The 15,253-nt window shown below is 40.6% G+C and overlaps 1 protein-coding gene across 3 annotated transcripts in view; it reads left to right on the top strand.

Annotated features, from left to right (window-relative positions):
- Positions 1 to 15,253, top strand: part of AFF4 (ALF transcription elongation factor 4) — a 48,646-nt gene that overhangs the window by 25,318 nt on the left and 8,075 nt on the right. For 2 of the 3 annotated variants that reach the window (XM_048961144.1, XM_048961143.1), the window contains 13 exons: positions 2,345 to 2,381; positions 4,132 to 4,180; positions 5,480 to 5,500; positions 6,034 to 6,088; positions 7,117 to 7,154; positions 7,489 to 7,651; positions 8,154 to 9,071; positions 9,803 to 9,891; positions 10,994 to 11,231; positions 13,096 to 13,193; positions 13,787 to 13,850; positions 13,995 to 14,131; positions 14,536 to 14,607. In XM_048961144.1, coding sequence (XP_048817101.1) covers positions 2,345 to 2,381; positions 4,132 to 4,180; positions 5,480 to 5,500; positions 6,034 to 6,088; positions 7,117 to 7,154; positions 7,489 to 7,651; positions 8,154 to 9,071; positions 9,803 to 9,891; positions 10,994 to 11,231; positions 13,096 to 13,193; positions 13,787 to 13,850; positions 13,995 to 14,131; positions 14,536 to 14,607 — 1,979 coding nt within the window. The remainder of the gene's footprint in view (positions 1 to 2,344; positions 2,382 to 4,131; positions 4,181 to 5,479; positions 5,501 to 6,033; positions 6,089 to 7,116; positions 7,155 to 7,488; positions 7,652 to 8,153; positions 9,072 to 9,802; positions 9,892 to 10,993; positions 11,232 to 13,095; positions 13,194 to 13,786; positions 13,851 to 13,994; positions 14,132 to 14,535; positions 14,608 to 15,253) is intronic. The other variant, XM_048961145.1, reaches the window with a different exon arrangement.

The following is a 15,253-nucleotide window of genomic DNA, read 5'->3' as shown; positions in this document are numbered from 1 at the left end:
TCGTGAAAAGTTTTATGAGTGCTGTGAAAAACAGATTCCTGACTCTTGATAAAAATGTTATCTCATGACCTAACACTCTATAATTTTATCCTACGTCTTTTCAAAGCTATGGGCTCACAGTCAAAAACTCCAGAGCAGGAGGACTGGCGTGTTTGTAAAACACATCCAGAAGTGCAGCTGTTTCTTGGTGGGTGGAAGCTTTCCATCGGGAAGCAGGCAGGTGACAGCACTGCCGGCTGTTGTGGCTGCGTACCTGAGCTGGGAGCTGCAGACATCTCTGCAGAGGTGCGCTGTGTCTGCAGGTTTGCTCGCTCTGTGCCCTGTGCTGAAGTAGCTGTGAAGGCAGTGGTCGGTTGTGTTGATGCCTTGTAATCCAGAACTTTCTTCTGAGAAGCAGAAGTGAGGTCTGACCCAGTTGTCAGGCGTTAAATGGAGATGGGTCCTGTTCACCACAGCCTGCGCTACAGCCAAACCAAAAGCATACAGATAAGCATTATATACCTAACTGCCATTCTCATCCCACCACCATTTTGTGGCAGAGTACAAGCAATGATTTTGTTACCTGGTGAAGTGTCTCCCACCAACTGCAGCAGCCTGCTGTGCTTTTGTGAAAAGCATGTCCTTCCTTTAAAATGTTCTTGATTTCTTCTTCCTCAAGAAATTGGACTTGAAAAAACACATATTTCTGTTTGTTTCTATATTAATTCATGAGTTTCTGAAAGATGTATTTATTCAAAGACAAAATAGGTGACGAGTTATTTGGAAGAAGTTGCACATTTAAACATAACACCTCGTTAAAGTGCTCTTAACTGGAATAAAGCCTTAGAAATAGGAGGCTGGCGGAGGTGAGCACTGAGGCAGACACTTTGTGCAGAATTTATGCTATGTATGCTGGTGAGAACAGTGCCAGTTACTCATCCTGTGCTCAGCACAGTACAGTTGTGCTGCATGTGGGGCATTTTGATTACTATAGGGTCTTTTTTTACTTATGTTTTATCAGTCTTATCTACTTGTCTAAGTTGACAGGAAAAAGGAAACTGAGGAATCATGCTTGCACTCATTGAACCTATGTGTAAGATAAGAATCAGTTTGTATTCTAAAGAGAGCATGGCTTTTGCTTTCTGTTGAAGTAAGAAGGCTTTTCTACAACTTGATCTTGACTTTGCAGTTTAAACATAGGTTAATGTCTCTTCTTTCAATTAGTAAAATGAGGGGCATTTGAAACATCTTAAAGTTCTCTAAAAGGTTTTGTTTTTGAGAAAATTGCATTCTTTCTCTGTACCACTGACAAAATGCTCATTCAGGTCATTATTTCAACTGCTGCCACTTTTGAAATAAAAATGTTAAAGGAAGTTGGATATATGTAGGTATGCCTTGCCGTGTGGAGCTTTTGTGTGTTTATAAAGTTACATTTGGAAATGGGATACGTAACTGCATCGCATCACTGGGCTGCCTGTTCCAGAAGTCTGCTGTGCAGCTGCGCCCCAAACCCCTGCAATTCACTGTCACCATCAGCTTGGTGAACTGACTCAAATATTCTCAGCTTTTATGCATAAGGTCAGCATTTGTCCTCATTTTAAAAGGAGGTCAGGAAGGTCCTATTTTAAAATGGCACACTAGCTTAGAAGTAGGTTTTTGGTACCCTCTGTGTATTTGTTTATTAAAAAAAAATGTTTAATGTTTCAGTGTTTGATAATGTAATGTGTTCCAGGAGGCAGAATTGGGTTTTGTGGAACAGGAATACCAAAGATCGAGCCAGCGCTAGAATTGGCAGGGCTTTATCTTTCAAGGCTAGATTCATAGACAGTAAATCCATTATACGTCCAGGCAGGTATTTATCACTGTCTATTGGCTTTTGTACAGCTGGGTTGCCCAGTTACATGAGGATTTGGCCGTTCACCAAAGACACAGGGGTGAAGGTGAGAAAGGGAAGATAGGGCTTGCAGAAGTTACGCAGTGTTTCTGGAGTTTCAGGTATGGTGTTTGACAACTGCACGTGGCCCGTCTTCAAAGCAAGCAGGCAGGTACAGATGGCTCAGTGGGACACATGAGCTAAGGATGAGGAATCTCAGGTGCTCTTCCCATGTGCTTGCTGCTCTGCCACAGCTGGTGAAGGCAGCTGGGGCCCAGATAAAGGCTCTGTGTTTCTGGTCGGTTGTTACTGCTGGGTTTTGTTTTCAGCATGTTGGTTTTTCTTTGGGAGTAGGTGTTGGTTTTGTATTGTTGTTTTTTATAAAGGATGGGTGCCATCCTTTAAAGTCAGAACAATAGCTGGATTATGGCATGATTTTTGATATGTTAAAATTCCCTTTGAAAAAACTCCTGTGATCTTTTATTCCCTTAGGAGTCTCAACAGTCCAGTTTTGGCACTGGAGAACAGAGTAAGTACATTAAACTTCCTTTCCTATGTGCTGTGTTTTTGTTACAATTGAGTATTCTTAGCACCCCTTAAGAAATCAGGCTTTTAGAGAATGAGACTCCGGGCTGGAAAAGGAATGGACCGTATGTGAAGATTGTCTGTACTTCCTCAAGACCTACAAAACAAGCACTTGATTTTATTTGTGGCTTCTTGTTGAGAACTGCAAAGTTAATTACTACTGTGTAGCTCCCTCATAACTTCTGAAAAAGAGGGGGAAAAAAAAGTATTGAATCTTTAAATTGTTGTTATTTTTTGAGAATAAGCTTCCTTGGTTGATTCGATTGAAAATAGCAGAGTGTGAAAACAGAACACACACAGAGAAAACCCCTGGGCACATTGGAAAGCAACAGAGTGCATGTGTTTATATTTTAATAGAAAAAGCACAATGCATTTTCTCCTTTTTCTTGTCCACTTTCACTTTGTGGATGTAAAAATCAAAGAAAACTGATCAAGGACTCAAGTTGGGTTGCTAACGTTCTTGAGTGCGTTATCCCAGAATGTATTTCCAAATGTTAGACAAATAGGCCTTTTATTCCTATTTGACTGGATCTTCATTTTGAATATTACTGAAATGAAGCATTTACCAGGTAACATATCTGGCAGAACTGAATTAGATTTGTGCTGCTGCCTTCCAGCAGCCCTACCGGTCCCTGTCAAAGTGATTAAACAGATTAAATAGTAAAAGCGGAATGGTTTATTCTTAGGTATTCACAAGCAGCTTAATCTAAACACCTAATACACTGGGGAATTAGGAAAACAAATTAAGACTTAATTCCATGAAGCTAGCCAATAGAATTAAATTCTGGAAACAACTGGCCTTTAGGTATGTAATCAGAGAGGTGGTGTAGATAAAAGCACAGAGCCATTTCTCAGCTCCTCTTTCAATTTTCTGTGAGGCTTCTAACAACCTCAAGTCTTGTTCTGTTGCACTATGCTTATTAGTAATATACTAGAACTAAAGAATGGGGAAGGAAAAACAAGACAAACTGAGAAGCAGGTTGTGTCAATCTGTGTTCTGACTGTAGGATTTGGTTTATGAGTTTGCTTTTTGGATTTAAAGACTTCTCATTCACTAAAAAGCTGGGTAGGAATGCTGAAACAGATAGAAAAGTTGATAGGCTGATTGATCTCCTGTACTCAGCACGCAGAAGGTAACAGAATAATTTTCATGGAATGGTTTGGGTTCTAAGGGACCTAAGATCCCATCCAGTTCCAAGCCTCCCACCAGACCAGGCTGCCCAAGCCCCATCCAGCCCGGCCTCAGGCACCTCCAGGGATGGGGCACCCACAGCTCTCTGGCAGCAGTGCAGGGCCTCCCCATGCTCTGACTAAGGAATTTCTTCCTAATGTCTAATCTAGACCTCTTCTACTTCAGAAGAGTTGCTTCTATCCTACCTCAATAGAAGCAGAACAATTTTTCACACCTTCAGAAACAAATTAAGCACATATTGGCTTAGACAGCAATGATTTAAAAAAGCCTTCTAGATTTTCTTGTTTGAAGTGGTTGTTTCTCTTGGCATTCTGTCTCTGCTCTGCCCACTTGGTCCATCTGTGAGCGGCTGCACCTGATGTCAGCTGGTCCCTCTTTCTGCTGTTCACTCGGCCATTCTTGAGTTTGTTTAGCTGAGCCTGTTTACTTCTGGATGCTTTGGGGTGACCGTTTTGCTGTCTGAGTTTAAGAGTGTACAGCTTTTTTTTCTTTTTCCTTCTAGAACGATATAATCCTTCATCAAAAACATCCAATGGCCATCAATCCAAATCGTAAGTAGCAGTCGAGAAAACGTTTCTCAAATAATAGTCAAATTTAAATGTAACTGTTTCTTTAATAGAACATGTCAGTTCTTGCACACTCTTTATCATTCTTGCACTTAACTGGCAGGGGAAAACAAAAGCTGTTTTCAAGCCATTTTCAGGGACAATAGTGCAAATATGGTGCGTTGGTGTGAGGAACAAACGCACTGTGCCTTCCTTCCATTTCCCTGCCCTCTTGTCAGCCATAGGATGCTGAGCAGGACTTTGGCCTTAGGAACTGGCTTGTGAACTGGAAAGGTATCAGCATGTAAGAATGGGCAGGATGGGGCAGGATTTACCAAACACGTGCACTGCTAAGCTGTCAGTTGGAAGCAGCTTGTTGCAGTTGCACAAATAGGATGAGGAACTGTTCTGTTATTAGAGAAGACGGTAAATTAAGTTTGGGCTCCAGTTAAATTTGTACTACTCATTCACTGAGTGACTGACAGGCATTTTTATTAGTTGTGTACACAGACCTAACATTATGCTTCATTAATCATACATCAGAAAGAAAAAATAAGAAGCAGCAGGAAGATTCTAACTGTAGTCTGCCTTATTCATACCTGAAAATTGATTATATGCTGTTTAAATACAACTTCCAAACAAAAATGTCCACACCAGCTGATGGAATGTTTATTGAAAGCGATTGTGGATTCTGGAGGTCTGGTATTCTAAGTTAATACTTGCTGTGATGCAGTTGCAAGATGAAGTTTATCTTTTCTGCTTGTCTGTGTACATTTTTCAGTATTAATAAGATTAAAAAACATGTGATATGTGAGAAGGAAATGGAAAATAATTGAGGACTAGTTTGTTTATTTATTTATTATAGATGTAGTCAGTTTCCTGAAAACACGAGGTTTCAGGTGTTTATACACAGCCCCTTCAATAAGTGGTAGCAATAGGAGTTCATCATTTGGCTTTGCTTTTGTTATAGCTGTGTAATCCTCTATGAAAGAGCTGTGCTGGTTCCAGAACGAGAGGATGCAGGAGGATGCAAGAATTAGAGTTAGCACTGAACCTTAGTTGAAGTGAGGTGCATGGGAAGAGGGATGAGAAGATGTTTGCTGTGCCAATAGAATTTCTGATAAACTGACTGTGCTCTGTTCAAAAAGCATTAAAAGTGAGATAAATGCATCTTTTGATAAGGGTAGCAGCAGAAAATAGATATGGAGCTAGATTCTTGAGGTTGGTGTTTCTTTTCAGACTATAAGAGCAGCTGTACTGTGAAAGTGGGAACTATTCTAATCCTTTCTTATCTTCTTTCTCCAGATGCGAATCGAACCAGACAGAGTAAGATGTTTTATTTTTGTAACAATGGTGTTTTTAAATAAGCACAAATACCCCACTATGTTTTCACTGTGTTCCTGTACTTCAGCATCACGAAATAGTGTGTGTATGGATGGCTAGGATAAATAAGAGTAATTACACCAAAATTGACCTTGTAGAACTGTTGGGTTTTTGCCACTAGGCAGGAAGCAGTCACAAGTCTTGCATTTCTTAATTCAGTGTGAAACAGTATTCTTGGCCATTGTGTACACAGACATTTTAGCTCCTCCTGCATTAGTAAAACGTGTCAGAATTCCTTTCTAAACTTAAAAGAATGAACAAAGGAATCAAAGCACTACACTCCATAGTTTTCTTTAAAGAATGACTTAATTTGCCATTCTCAAATGTTAAATGTTTTAAATGGTAACTTGTGGATTTCACCCACACACCCAGCTCTGTAGTGTAAACAGTAACTTGTTGGAATATAGAAGAATGCTTTGAATGTAATTAAGGTACATGGAAAAACTTGTCTCACTTTCTCCCTTTTACTTACTTAGTATGTTGAAAGATGACTTAAAACTTAGCAGTAGTGAAGACAGCGATGGAGAGCAGGTATGTTCATGAGAGACCCAAGTTCCAGAAAAATATACTGAGTGCATTGACAGTTTGTTACTTCAGCAGTGTTCAGTAATCCAACAGCAAACTGAGCAGCTTAAGAGGAGGATTTGCAATTGAGATACAAGACAGTTAGCAAGTTTTCAAACAAACTTCACGTATTCTAAAATGCAAATCTGGGGAAAGTCATCTGTTTTGTGAGAGCAGTACATTTGTGCCTGCAGAGTCAGGCTTTGATTTCAGATGGGCTTTCTCTGAATGTGAAATGGAAAGACAGAGTCCCTTCCAAACACACACATGATGGGCTGCCACTTAGAGAGCCCCTCGTGTTCTGCTGTGCTGGCTAAAGAGTGCGTGGCACGCATGGTTCCATGCAGCAACTGGCTGGGGTGAGAGCTGCTGTGTGTGTCTCTTACTCCCAGGTTGTATCAGTAACCATGAGTCTAGAAGCTCCTTTATTTTTGTCATCTCTTTTTTCCTCTTTGTTGGTATTAATTTTGTGCAACTCCAGCCAGAGGCATTCAGCATGCTGAATAAAACACACCTGTTGAATTTATGCTATCCAGCAGGAGTCCACACTACTTTTTTTGCTGTTCTCAGTTCTGCTGTTTGGTATTTTTTCACATGGAAAACTTGAAGATAGTGAGTTTAGTTGGTTAACTGCTAGGACATGGGACATTTCTGGAACAGCATGCTAAGAATTTGTATCATCTGGCTCTAAAACATGGTATGGGGGAGTGGAGAAAATAGGAAATCTCAGAACTACTGTCAGAATAGAGAGGGTTCTGAGATGACACATTTGTGGTAAAAGCTTGGATAAAAGAACTCTGGTTTATTTTTCCTTCTATACAAGGAAAAGGCAGGCAAATTTAAACTTCTGTATTTCTGAATACTGAAACGCTCTGAACACTCTTCAGGCTAAATATTAAAAATCTTTAAGACTTTAAATCAACACTTTGCAGCATAATTGCACATGTGCAACTCTGAAATAGCTTCCAGAAGCCTCACGCTGTTTTTAATTGCAGGACTGTGATAAGACAGTGCCAAGGAGCACACCTGGAAGGTAGGCATTCCTTTACTTTCTGTGCTGCAATCCACCAGTAGTGATGTTTGGTCCAGTCAGCACTCCTGGCTTGATCTCGTTTCTAAAATCAGTGTCTGTTGTTTGTCTTTGATTAGAACAGAGGGTGATTAGAGTTTAATCAGTGGCTAAATGACACATATCCTGCAAACTGACAACATTGTGAAGGGGGAGGGGAACAAGGTGCTCAGCTGCGTTGAATTCTTTAGCAAATGTTAGTTAAAAATTGCATTCTATTCTTCCTAATGGAAGAACTTCCAGGATGCCTTTGTGCACTGAGTAACGTTGGTTTATTTTTCTTCCCTTTTGTTTTCAGTAGTTCTGAACCTTCACAGCATAACAGTGAAGGAGCAGATAATTCAAGAGATGACTCGAGCAGCCATAGTGGATCTGAAAGCAGTTCAGGATCTGACTCTGAAAGTGAAAGCAGTTCCAGTGATAGTGAAGCTAATGAACCGTCACAGAGTGCATCCCCTGAGGTAGGATTTGTCACACGTTTGGGCATTGATCCTGAGTTTTGAAAGCAAAAAAAAAAAAAAAAGGAACATGTTCTCAGTCTCTATTTTTAACAAGAACTTCATCTGTCAAGTGTAGAATTATCTGCATTCGTTCAATATTCTTTTGCTAAAGTACCTGTAATTGGATATGACAGTGGTGTTTTTTATGAGCACACATTTGTTACTTGAGGTGATTTTGAGCGTAGTTATCTCTTGGAGTGCAGAAGTAAGATATGGGAACAGCAGCTTAAAAACCAGTAGCTTTAAGTCTGGAAAGCCGTGGCAGCAAGTGCTTCCTGTGGGTTGCAGCTCCTCTGGTTGAAGGAAGAGGGAGACCTGCTATTTGTAATTATATGCATTTTTCATTAGTTAATGACCTCAGGTGCACCTCTTGCTTTGGCTTGCAGCAAAGTACAGCTGCAGGAAAGATGGAAGCCATGTGAAACACTGCATCTAACAGAGCTTTTTTAAAATTTGTTTTTAGCCAGAGCCACCGCCAACAAACAAGTGGCAGCTGGATAACTGGTTGAACAAAGTTAATTCACATAAAGTGTCACCAGCTTCTTCCGTGGACAGCAATATCCCATCCTCACAAGGCTACAAAAAAGAGGGACGGGATCAGGGAGCAGGAAGTGGGTATGCTGATCAAAGTGGATCCAAGGACTCGATTTCTTCAACGCCAGGGCGAGATTCCAAACCCACCCAGAAGGGCTCAGAGAGCAGTCGTGGCAGGCAGAAATCACCTGCCCAGAGTGACAGCTCAACACAGAGGAGGACTGTAGGTAAAAAGCAGCCCAAGAAAGCAGAAAAGACATCTGTTGAAGAGCCTAGAGGAGGTCTTAAAATAGAAAGTGAAACCCCAGTAGACATGGCAACAAACATACCTTCGAACCGGCATAAGGCAGCCACTAAAGGTTCCAGAAAGCCTAATATAAAGAAAGAGCCCAAATCTTCCCCTCGGCCTACAGCAGAGAAAAAGAAATACAAGGCTTCAAGCAAATCTGCCCAGAAATCCAGGGAATTCATAGAAACAGATACCTCATCCTCTGATTCAGATGAAAATGAAAGCCTGCCTCCTTCATCACAAACACCCAAATACTCCGAGAGCAATAGGACTCCTGTTAAATCTTCCATGGAGGAGGATGACAGCTTTTTTCGGCAAAGAATGTTCTCTCCTATGGAAGAGAAAGAGCTTCTTTCACCACTCAGCGATCCTGATGAAAGGTACCCACTTATTGTGAAGATTGACCTGAGCCTCTTATCAAGAATACCAGGGAAGCCTTACAAGGATGCTGATGTGCCCAAAGTGGAAAAGAAAAATGTGCCAGAGAAGCATGCAAGAGAATCCCAGAAGCAGCCTTCAGACAAAGGTTCTACGAAAGGCAAAAGGAAACATAAACAGGTAATAATACTGTAAATAAAATTTTGCCTGTTATCTTAGCCTTCTAGTGTCTCATTACAGGGGTTAAGCATATGGCCCAGTAACCTATGTCATACCTCACTGTAGTGGCTCGGTAGTTTAGGAGATGAGGAGATTTAGTCCCCTGTCACGGACGTAGATTGATCTAGTCAACTCTGTGACAGTCTACCTATTCTGTGTAGAAAAAATGGATAATTCCTGTGCCATTATAATAGGGAATATTGGAGTTTTCGTTTGGAGTGATGCGTGAAAGGCAGCAGGTTGTGCCTTCAGGTGTGTTGGCACTGTAGCTTCAGTTCCTGGAGGTAGAACAGACTGTGTACCCTGTAAACCCTTTGACTTCAGGATTAGGTTTATGTAAAAATCTGGTCTTCAGCACTTCTGGGAGACTTAAAGACTATTAAGGTTTCTAGCATTCATAAGATCCCTGTGTTTGACTCCCCAGCATAAAATCTGATCTTGTACCAAAACCTTTGGCTTGGATTTTCCTGGTATTTCATAGCGATGTGCTTGTTATCAAACAACTTGAGACTGCCACTTCTCAGATATTTGATACAAGCTGGATGCTTCAGGGAATGTTTTTGTGGCCTGTGTGAATCTTATTCGCTGCAAGATGCCTGCTGAATTAAATCTGTTAAATATGAAAAATTACTGTATCTGTGAAGCTTTAAATGTAGACAGTTATTTGGATGTGTTTCTTGTTTGCTATTCAGAATGAGGATGAAAACAGAGCCAGTGAAAGCAAGAAAACGAAACTGGAAGAAAAAGCTCCATCAGGACACAAGACTTCTAGCAGTAGGGAGTGAGTATCTTGCCTGTCTCTGCAGCTGTGAAGGCTCAGGGTGATCAAAGGGAAGACTGATGTCCGTCTCCACCCCTTCCTTACCTTCTTCCCCTCCCTCCTCAACAAAATGTCTCCTTATTATTAATCAGTGGGTAACATTTGGTGGCTTCTATTTCTTCAGACTGATGTTTTTGAAGTTTCCATTAGTTGTTGGTGGAAATTCATTTCCGTAACCAAAAACATTGACCAAATAAACCCTACCATGAAGGGTTCACCTTTGATATACTATTTCAGATCAAACAACTGACAGCTGGTGTAATTACACCATGGAAAAAAAATTCTCTACAGTGAATATTTGTTGAATTACTAATGTGTGAGAAGCTGCAGCTTCTGGCTGCAGATGCCAGAAGTTTCTCTGAGTTAAATGCTTTCTTTGTATTTGTTAGGAAATGTAGAAAAAATGGATGCTCGTCTGTCGTGTTTTTTTCCTTTACTCCTAATATTTTTTTGGTTGCTAGTGTGATTATCTGAAAGGCACTTGGTTAAATGTGACAGCGTGGTTTTTAAAAACTGTGTATAAATAGTTATTTCATGAGCTGTTCTGTGTGAAAAGGGGAGCCAGAATTAGCAACTGGAGTCCTCAGCAATCAAGGTAAGACTGTACCAAAGGCTAATGGCTTCTAGAGAGCAGTTATCTGGGCCATCTTTTTTCTGAGCTGTCAGGCTGACTCGTCTGCAATAGACAGACTGGCGCTAACGCTGGCAGTTGTTTCTGACATTACAAGTGTTGGGGTGTTTTTAAGAACTGTTGAGGGATGTGGTTTTATGGTTCCAACTTGCCTTCTGCGTTTTCAGGTCAGAACAGATAAAATGGTGAAAACTAGTTCAATCAGGCTGCATAACGTTTCGTTACTGTGGAGATTATTCTCTTCCTCTGAATCTGTCTTGTTACGGTCAACATTAAAAATCTTGGTGGGGTTTTTTTGGGGGGGGAAAGGGTGAAAGCTTAAATGGAGAAGGGTGTGAGTCTGATTTAAAAGAAAAAAAGTGATATTGGATTTTTTGTTTATTTCTGTTTTGAAAAATAAAAATCAAAACTGAACTTATTCATTTTGTCCAGGTCTTTAAAACCAAGTGCTGTTAAAGAGAAGGATTTACTGCCATCTCCTGCTGCCTCAGTCCTTCAGAAGGATTCCAAACAAGAGCACGGGTCCCGGAAGAGGACGGTCAGTCAGTCATCATCCTTGAAGTCCAGCAGCAATGTTAGTAAGGACAGCAGCAGTGGCAGTAAAAGCAGCTCATCTTCTAAACAGAAGAAGATGGAGGGAAAAGGTTCTGGCAGTGCTAAAGAAACAAAGGTAAAGGGCCTGTTCTGTGAATGCCTTGAACTTATTTCTTGGCTTTGCAGTTTGTGCGCAGTGTCATCTAAATAATTTGCAGTGGAAGATGAAATGTAATTAGTTTCAGATTTGCCTTGTTTCGTGCCGTGGTGCTTAAGACTCTAAATTGGAAAAAAACTTGGGAGAGATTGTCAAATACTAATGTTTATTCCTACCAAGTATTTGTGTTAATTACTAAAGTGAATTTAGTCATCTTTTGATGACACATGCTGCTTATATTTGCTGTTTAATTTGTTAACGAGAAATATCACTACAAATCTGTTTACCCAGAATGAACAATGAGGTTACTTCTGTGTTGCTGGAGCAAGTACAGGTCTTGTCCTCATTTTAAGGAGAACAGGAGCTGAGCCTCTGCACAGTGCTGAGATGCAAAGCTGTGGCTCTTATTTTTCATCCTAGGATTCTAGAAAGGTTCAGCTGATTGCAGCTCAGGAAGGCACAGGGCTCTCTGTGGTTAAAGTAGAGAAAACTGTTGAAAAGGTGATGCAGAAAATATTTTTGAAGCAACTTGGATTAAGAACATGTTTAGTTGGTGGGTTTCAAAAATATTATGAAGAGACTGTAAGGTCATGAAATGTAACGTGCTTTTTCATTAGTATATAAACGTGCCTTACTGGACAGAATTTAACTTGTGAGGACATCTGGGTATCTGTGTAGAGCAGTTTCTGTTGTATAGCCAGATTTGAGTGTAATATGTTGAAGTTGGAGGGCTTTCACCCTTATCTTTGGGATTCCAAATGTACCGTTTGTCTTTGAGTGCTATAAAGTGTTCAGGAAGGATAATTGATCTGGGGAGGAGTAAAGCAGCAAATGGCCATTAGCAATGGCAGAAAGTAGCTTAGTCATCAGGGTGGAGTTCATGCAATATTCAAACTGGGAGACCTGGATTAATTTACGTGCCATTACTGTGAGATTTTAGAAACCTGGGCAGGTTGTGTGCATCGGTGTCTACACCTACAGGAAGCCTGTAGATAGCAGGTCTGCAGCATAGACTGCTGCTCTGGTCTTTCCTTATTCATCAGCACAGAACTGTCCCTAAACCAGCTGTTAACTTGTTTAATGTTTATCTTTTCATACTTTGAATATGCTTAGTCATGTCTTTTTTTAAAGTAGTGTATTCTTCCTGTATTTCCCTGTGTATTTTGGTGTGTTTTATGTTGCACTGGTGGAGAGGGCATTGCTGTGCAAGTGTAACGCCTTGCAACTTCGAGATCCTTCTGATTAGCAAGGATCTGATGAAGGCAGGTTATGAAATACTCTGTGTAGTTGGCCTTTGGTCATGATAAATCCAAAGGGCTGAAAGCACACTGAAGCTGGGAAGCTGCTTTATGGTGTTTAAGGACAGATTCATTTAGAGTTCACAGGATGTTTTAGTGTCCCTTCTTTAGCCTGAAGTGTCCCATTGAGCCATGTAAAATTAAGGGGAGCAAGGACAGCGTGCTGTGAGGACAGCTGTTATTTCTCCTGAAGATGATGTTTCTGAAATACTAATCTTTTCAGGCCAGAGACATTCAGCAGTTCAGTGTTGAAAGACATGAGAAGTAATAAGAGTATATATAACCTCTTTGTTCAGAGTGGAAAATCAAGATTTAGCAGTATGGGAGATCTCCCAGTGTAGTAGGACTCAGCTTAATTATAGCCTCTGTGTCTTCCCTGTGCCAGCATGAGATGAAAGCCTCAGGGAAGCTGTGTTATTATATGGTGAATGGCAGCTAAAGCAGCTACAAAACTGACCTTATTGCTTATAGAGTGTAAAGTCATGGGAAAAATATATACAATAAATACCTTTTTGTCTTTAAAAAAAAAATTATTGACATTTCAGGAGAAGATTCTGAACAATTCATCGAGCTGCCCTCCTGTTTCTGCTCCATCTACAGAGAGCTCAAAGTCAAGAAGAGCAAAACTTGTTTTTGATGACAGGTAAGAAAGGCAGAGGATGCCTTTCCCTTTTTGGGGATGCTCATCTTGGAGCACATCGAGCTCTCTGTGGAGAAGAGGGTTGTCCTGTTTGCTTCACAAAAGATGCTGAATACTAGTTTAGTTTATGCTCTGGAGATCTGTGTATTGTTCCTGCAACAATGTGCTTCTCTGCCTGCTCTGTGCACCATTTACTTGGCACAAGTGCACGCCTAGAGGAGGAACTCCAGCCTGCCCTGTGTGTTCCTGCAGAGCGTGGACCAGATGGTAGACTGACATATTCCAGGCTCGTCCTGTTTCTAAGTGTTGATGTATCCATTGCGCCCTTTCAGAATATCACTACGGCCTCTCTGCCTGTTCTCTTTTAACAGAGCTGCTTCACTCATAGTGAGCAGTTGTTGTTTTTTTGGCAGCAGAGAGGAGCCTTCATTTTCGAATTGCAGATCTACAAGAATGGGATTGTGATACAGTAACTTCTGTTATTGTAACTTGAGTTAGAGGGGGAAGAAATGAAAGCTGTAACGTTAAGAAACTTATGTCATAAAAGGAAGTGCAGCGTAGGTGATCTGAGTCCATAAATGTGTCTTCTATTGTAGGACTTACTCAGCTGATCATTATTTACAGGAGGCAAAGAAGTTAAAACATAATGCAGATGCATTGGTAAGTAAATCTGCAGTGTTTATCCAGTGTTTGCACGTTGTGCTGGGTTTTGTTTTGCTTTTGCTGTGTTGCTGCCTGTCTGTACTAGAACTTTCTGGTATTTCCTCTCAATATTTCCCTTTTTTTTTTTCCCAATCTTCTCAGTCTGACAGGTTTGAGAAGGCTGTGTACTACCTAGATGCAGTGGTGTCGTTCATTGAGTGTGGGAATGCATTGGAGAAAAATGCTCAGGAATCCAAGTCCCCGTTCCCTATGTATTCAGAAACTGTGGAATTAATCAAGTAAGCACTGTAGGGCACATACAAAACTCAAATGGTTGGGGAAGAGGGCTGGAAATCAGGGCTTCTACATTTTACTGATGTTCTGCCACTAACTGTTGACCTCCCGTACTCACGGATCACTTGCCACTTTGTTGCAGTTACTGAAGCTTAAAGTATGTTCCTGCAGGTTGAGATCCTTTGTTTCCAAGTTCTTGATGCTTTAACAATTTGTAGCATGTGCAGAGCAAAACCATTCAATTACTGCCTAGCCATGTTCTGTTCAGGGTCTGAGGGAGGGACCTGAAACAGGGAAGGAATTGAAATTAGGATTTCGTAAGAACTTTGGTGGCTGATAGATGATAGTATGATATTTTATTTTGTGGTTCACTTGATAGATTGTTTTCTTGTTGATAATTTGTTCATAGGTACACTATGAAACTGAAGAATTACTTGGCACCGGATGCTACGGCTGCAGATAAAAGGCTAGCAGTGCTCTGGTACGTGTATCCTGACCTTTATACCACACACCAATTAACTGAAACTGCTTTCCCTCCGTGAAATGCTGTCTTACACTGAGTTTTCAGGTGTTTGGAACCAAATGGGAGTTTTCCATTTGACTATACAGAACGAAGGATGCTATAGATTGATTACTGTAAATGAGGACAGGGGGCATGGTAACAACAGCAGAGAAGTCTTTCAGCTATTAAGGAAATCACTGGCTTCTTTCAGCTCCATAGCATTACATCAGTTGATGCTTAGAATGTGATGTCATTGGTCAGCTGACTGTTGCATGCAATGAAGTTGTCAATGTGGCTAAAAATGATAGAGGTGCCTTTGTGAATTTCATCATCCTTCATGTTTTGATCAAATTGCTGTTGATGAACTGATCTCTTCGTTTTCTCTCTTTGTGAATTACAATGTACAGAAATAATGGATTACTGTTGAGTTGGTTGCACAGTCATCTGATGTTGGGCTGTGACCTAAATGCTTTGGGAAACTGTAAGATTGCATTAACAAGCAAACTTGTCTGGTTTTGGCTTTAATTTTTGTAAATTAAAATAATCAGCACACAGTGCTTTACTCAATTGAATGAATTTATGATTCTGATTTGAAATTTTCTTGGAAAGGTGAACCTCTGGGTTG

Source organism: Lagopus muta, chromosome 14 (assembly GCF_023343835.1).
Source record: "Lagopus muta isolate bLagMut1 chromosome 14, bLagMut1 primary, whole genome shotgun sequence".
NCBI classification, from domain to species: Eukaryota; Metazoa; Chordata; class Aves; order Galliformes; family Phasianidae; genus Lagopus; species Lagopus muta.
Note: the sequence above shows the minus strand (reverse complement) of the source record. Positions and strands in the feature narration are given on the sequence as shown.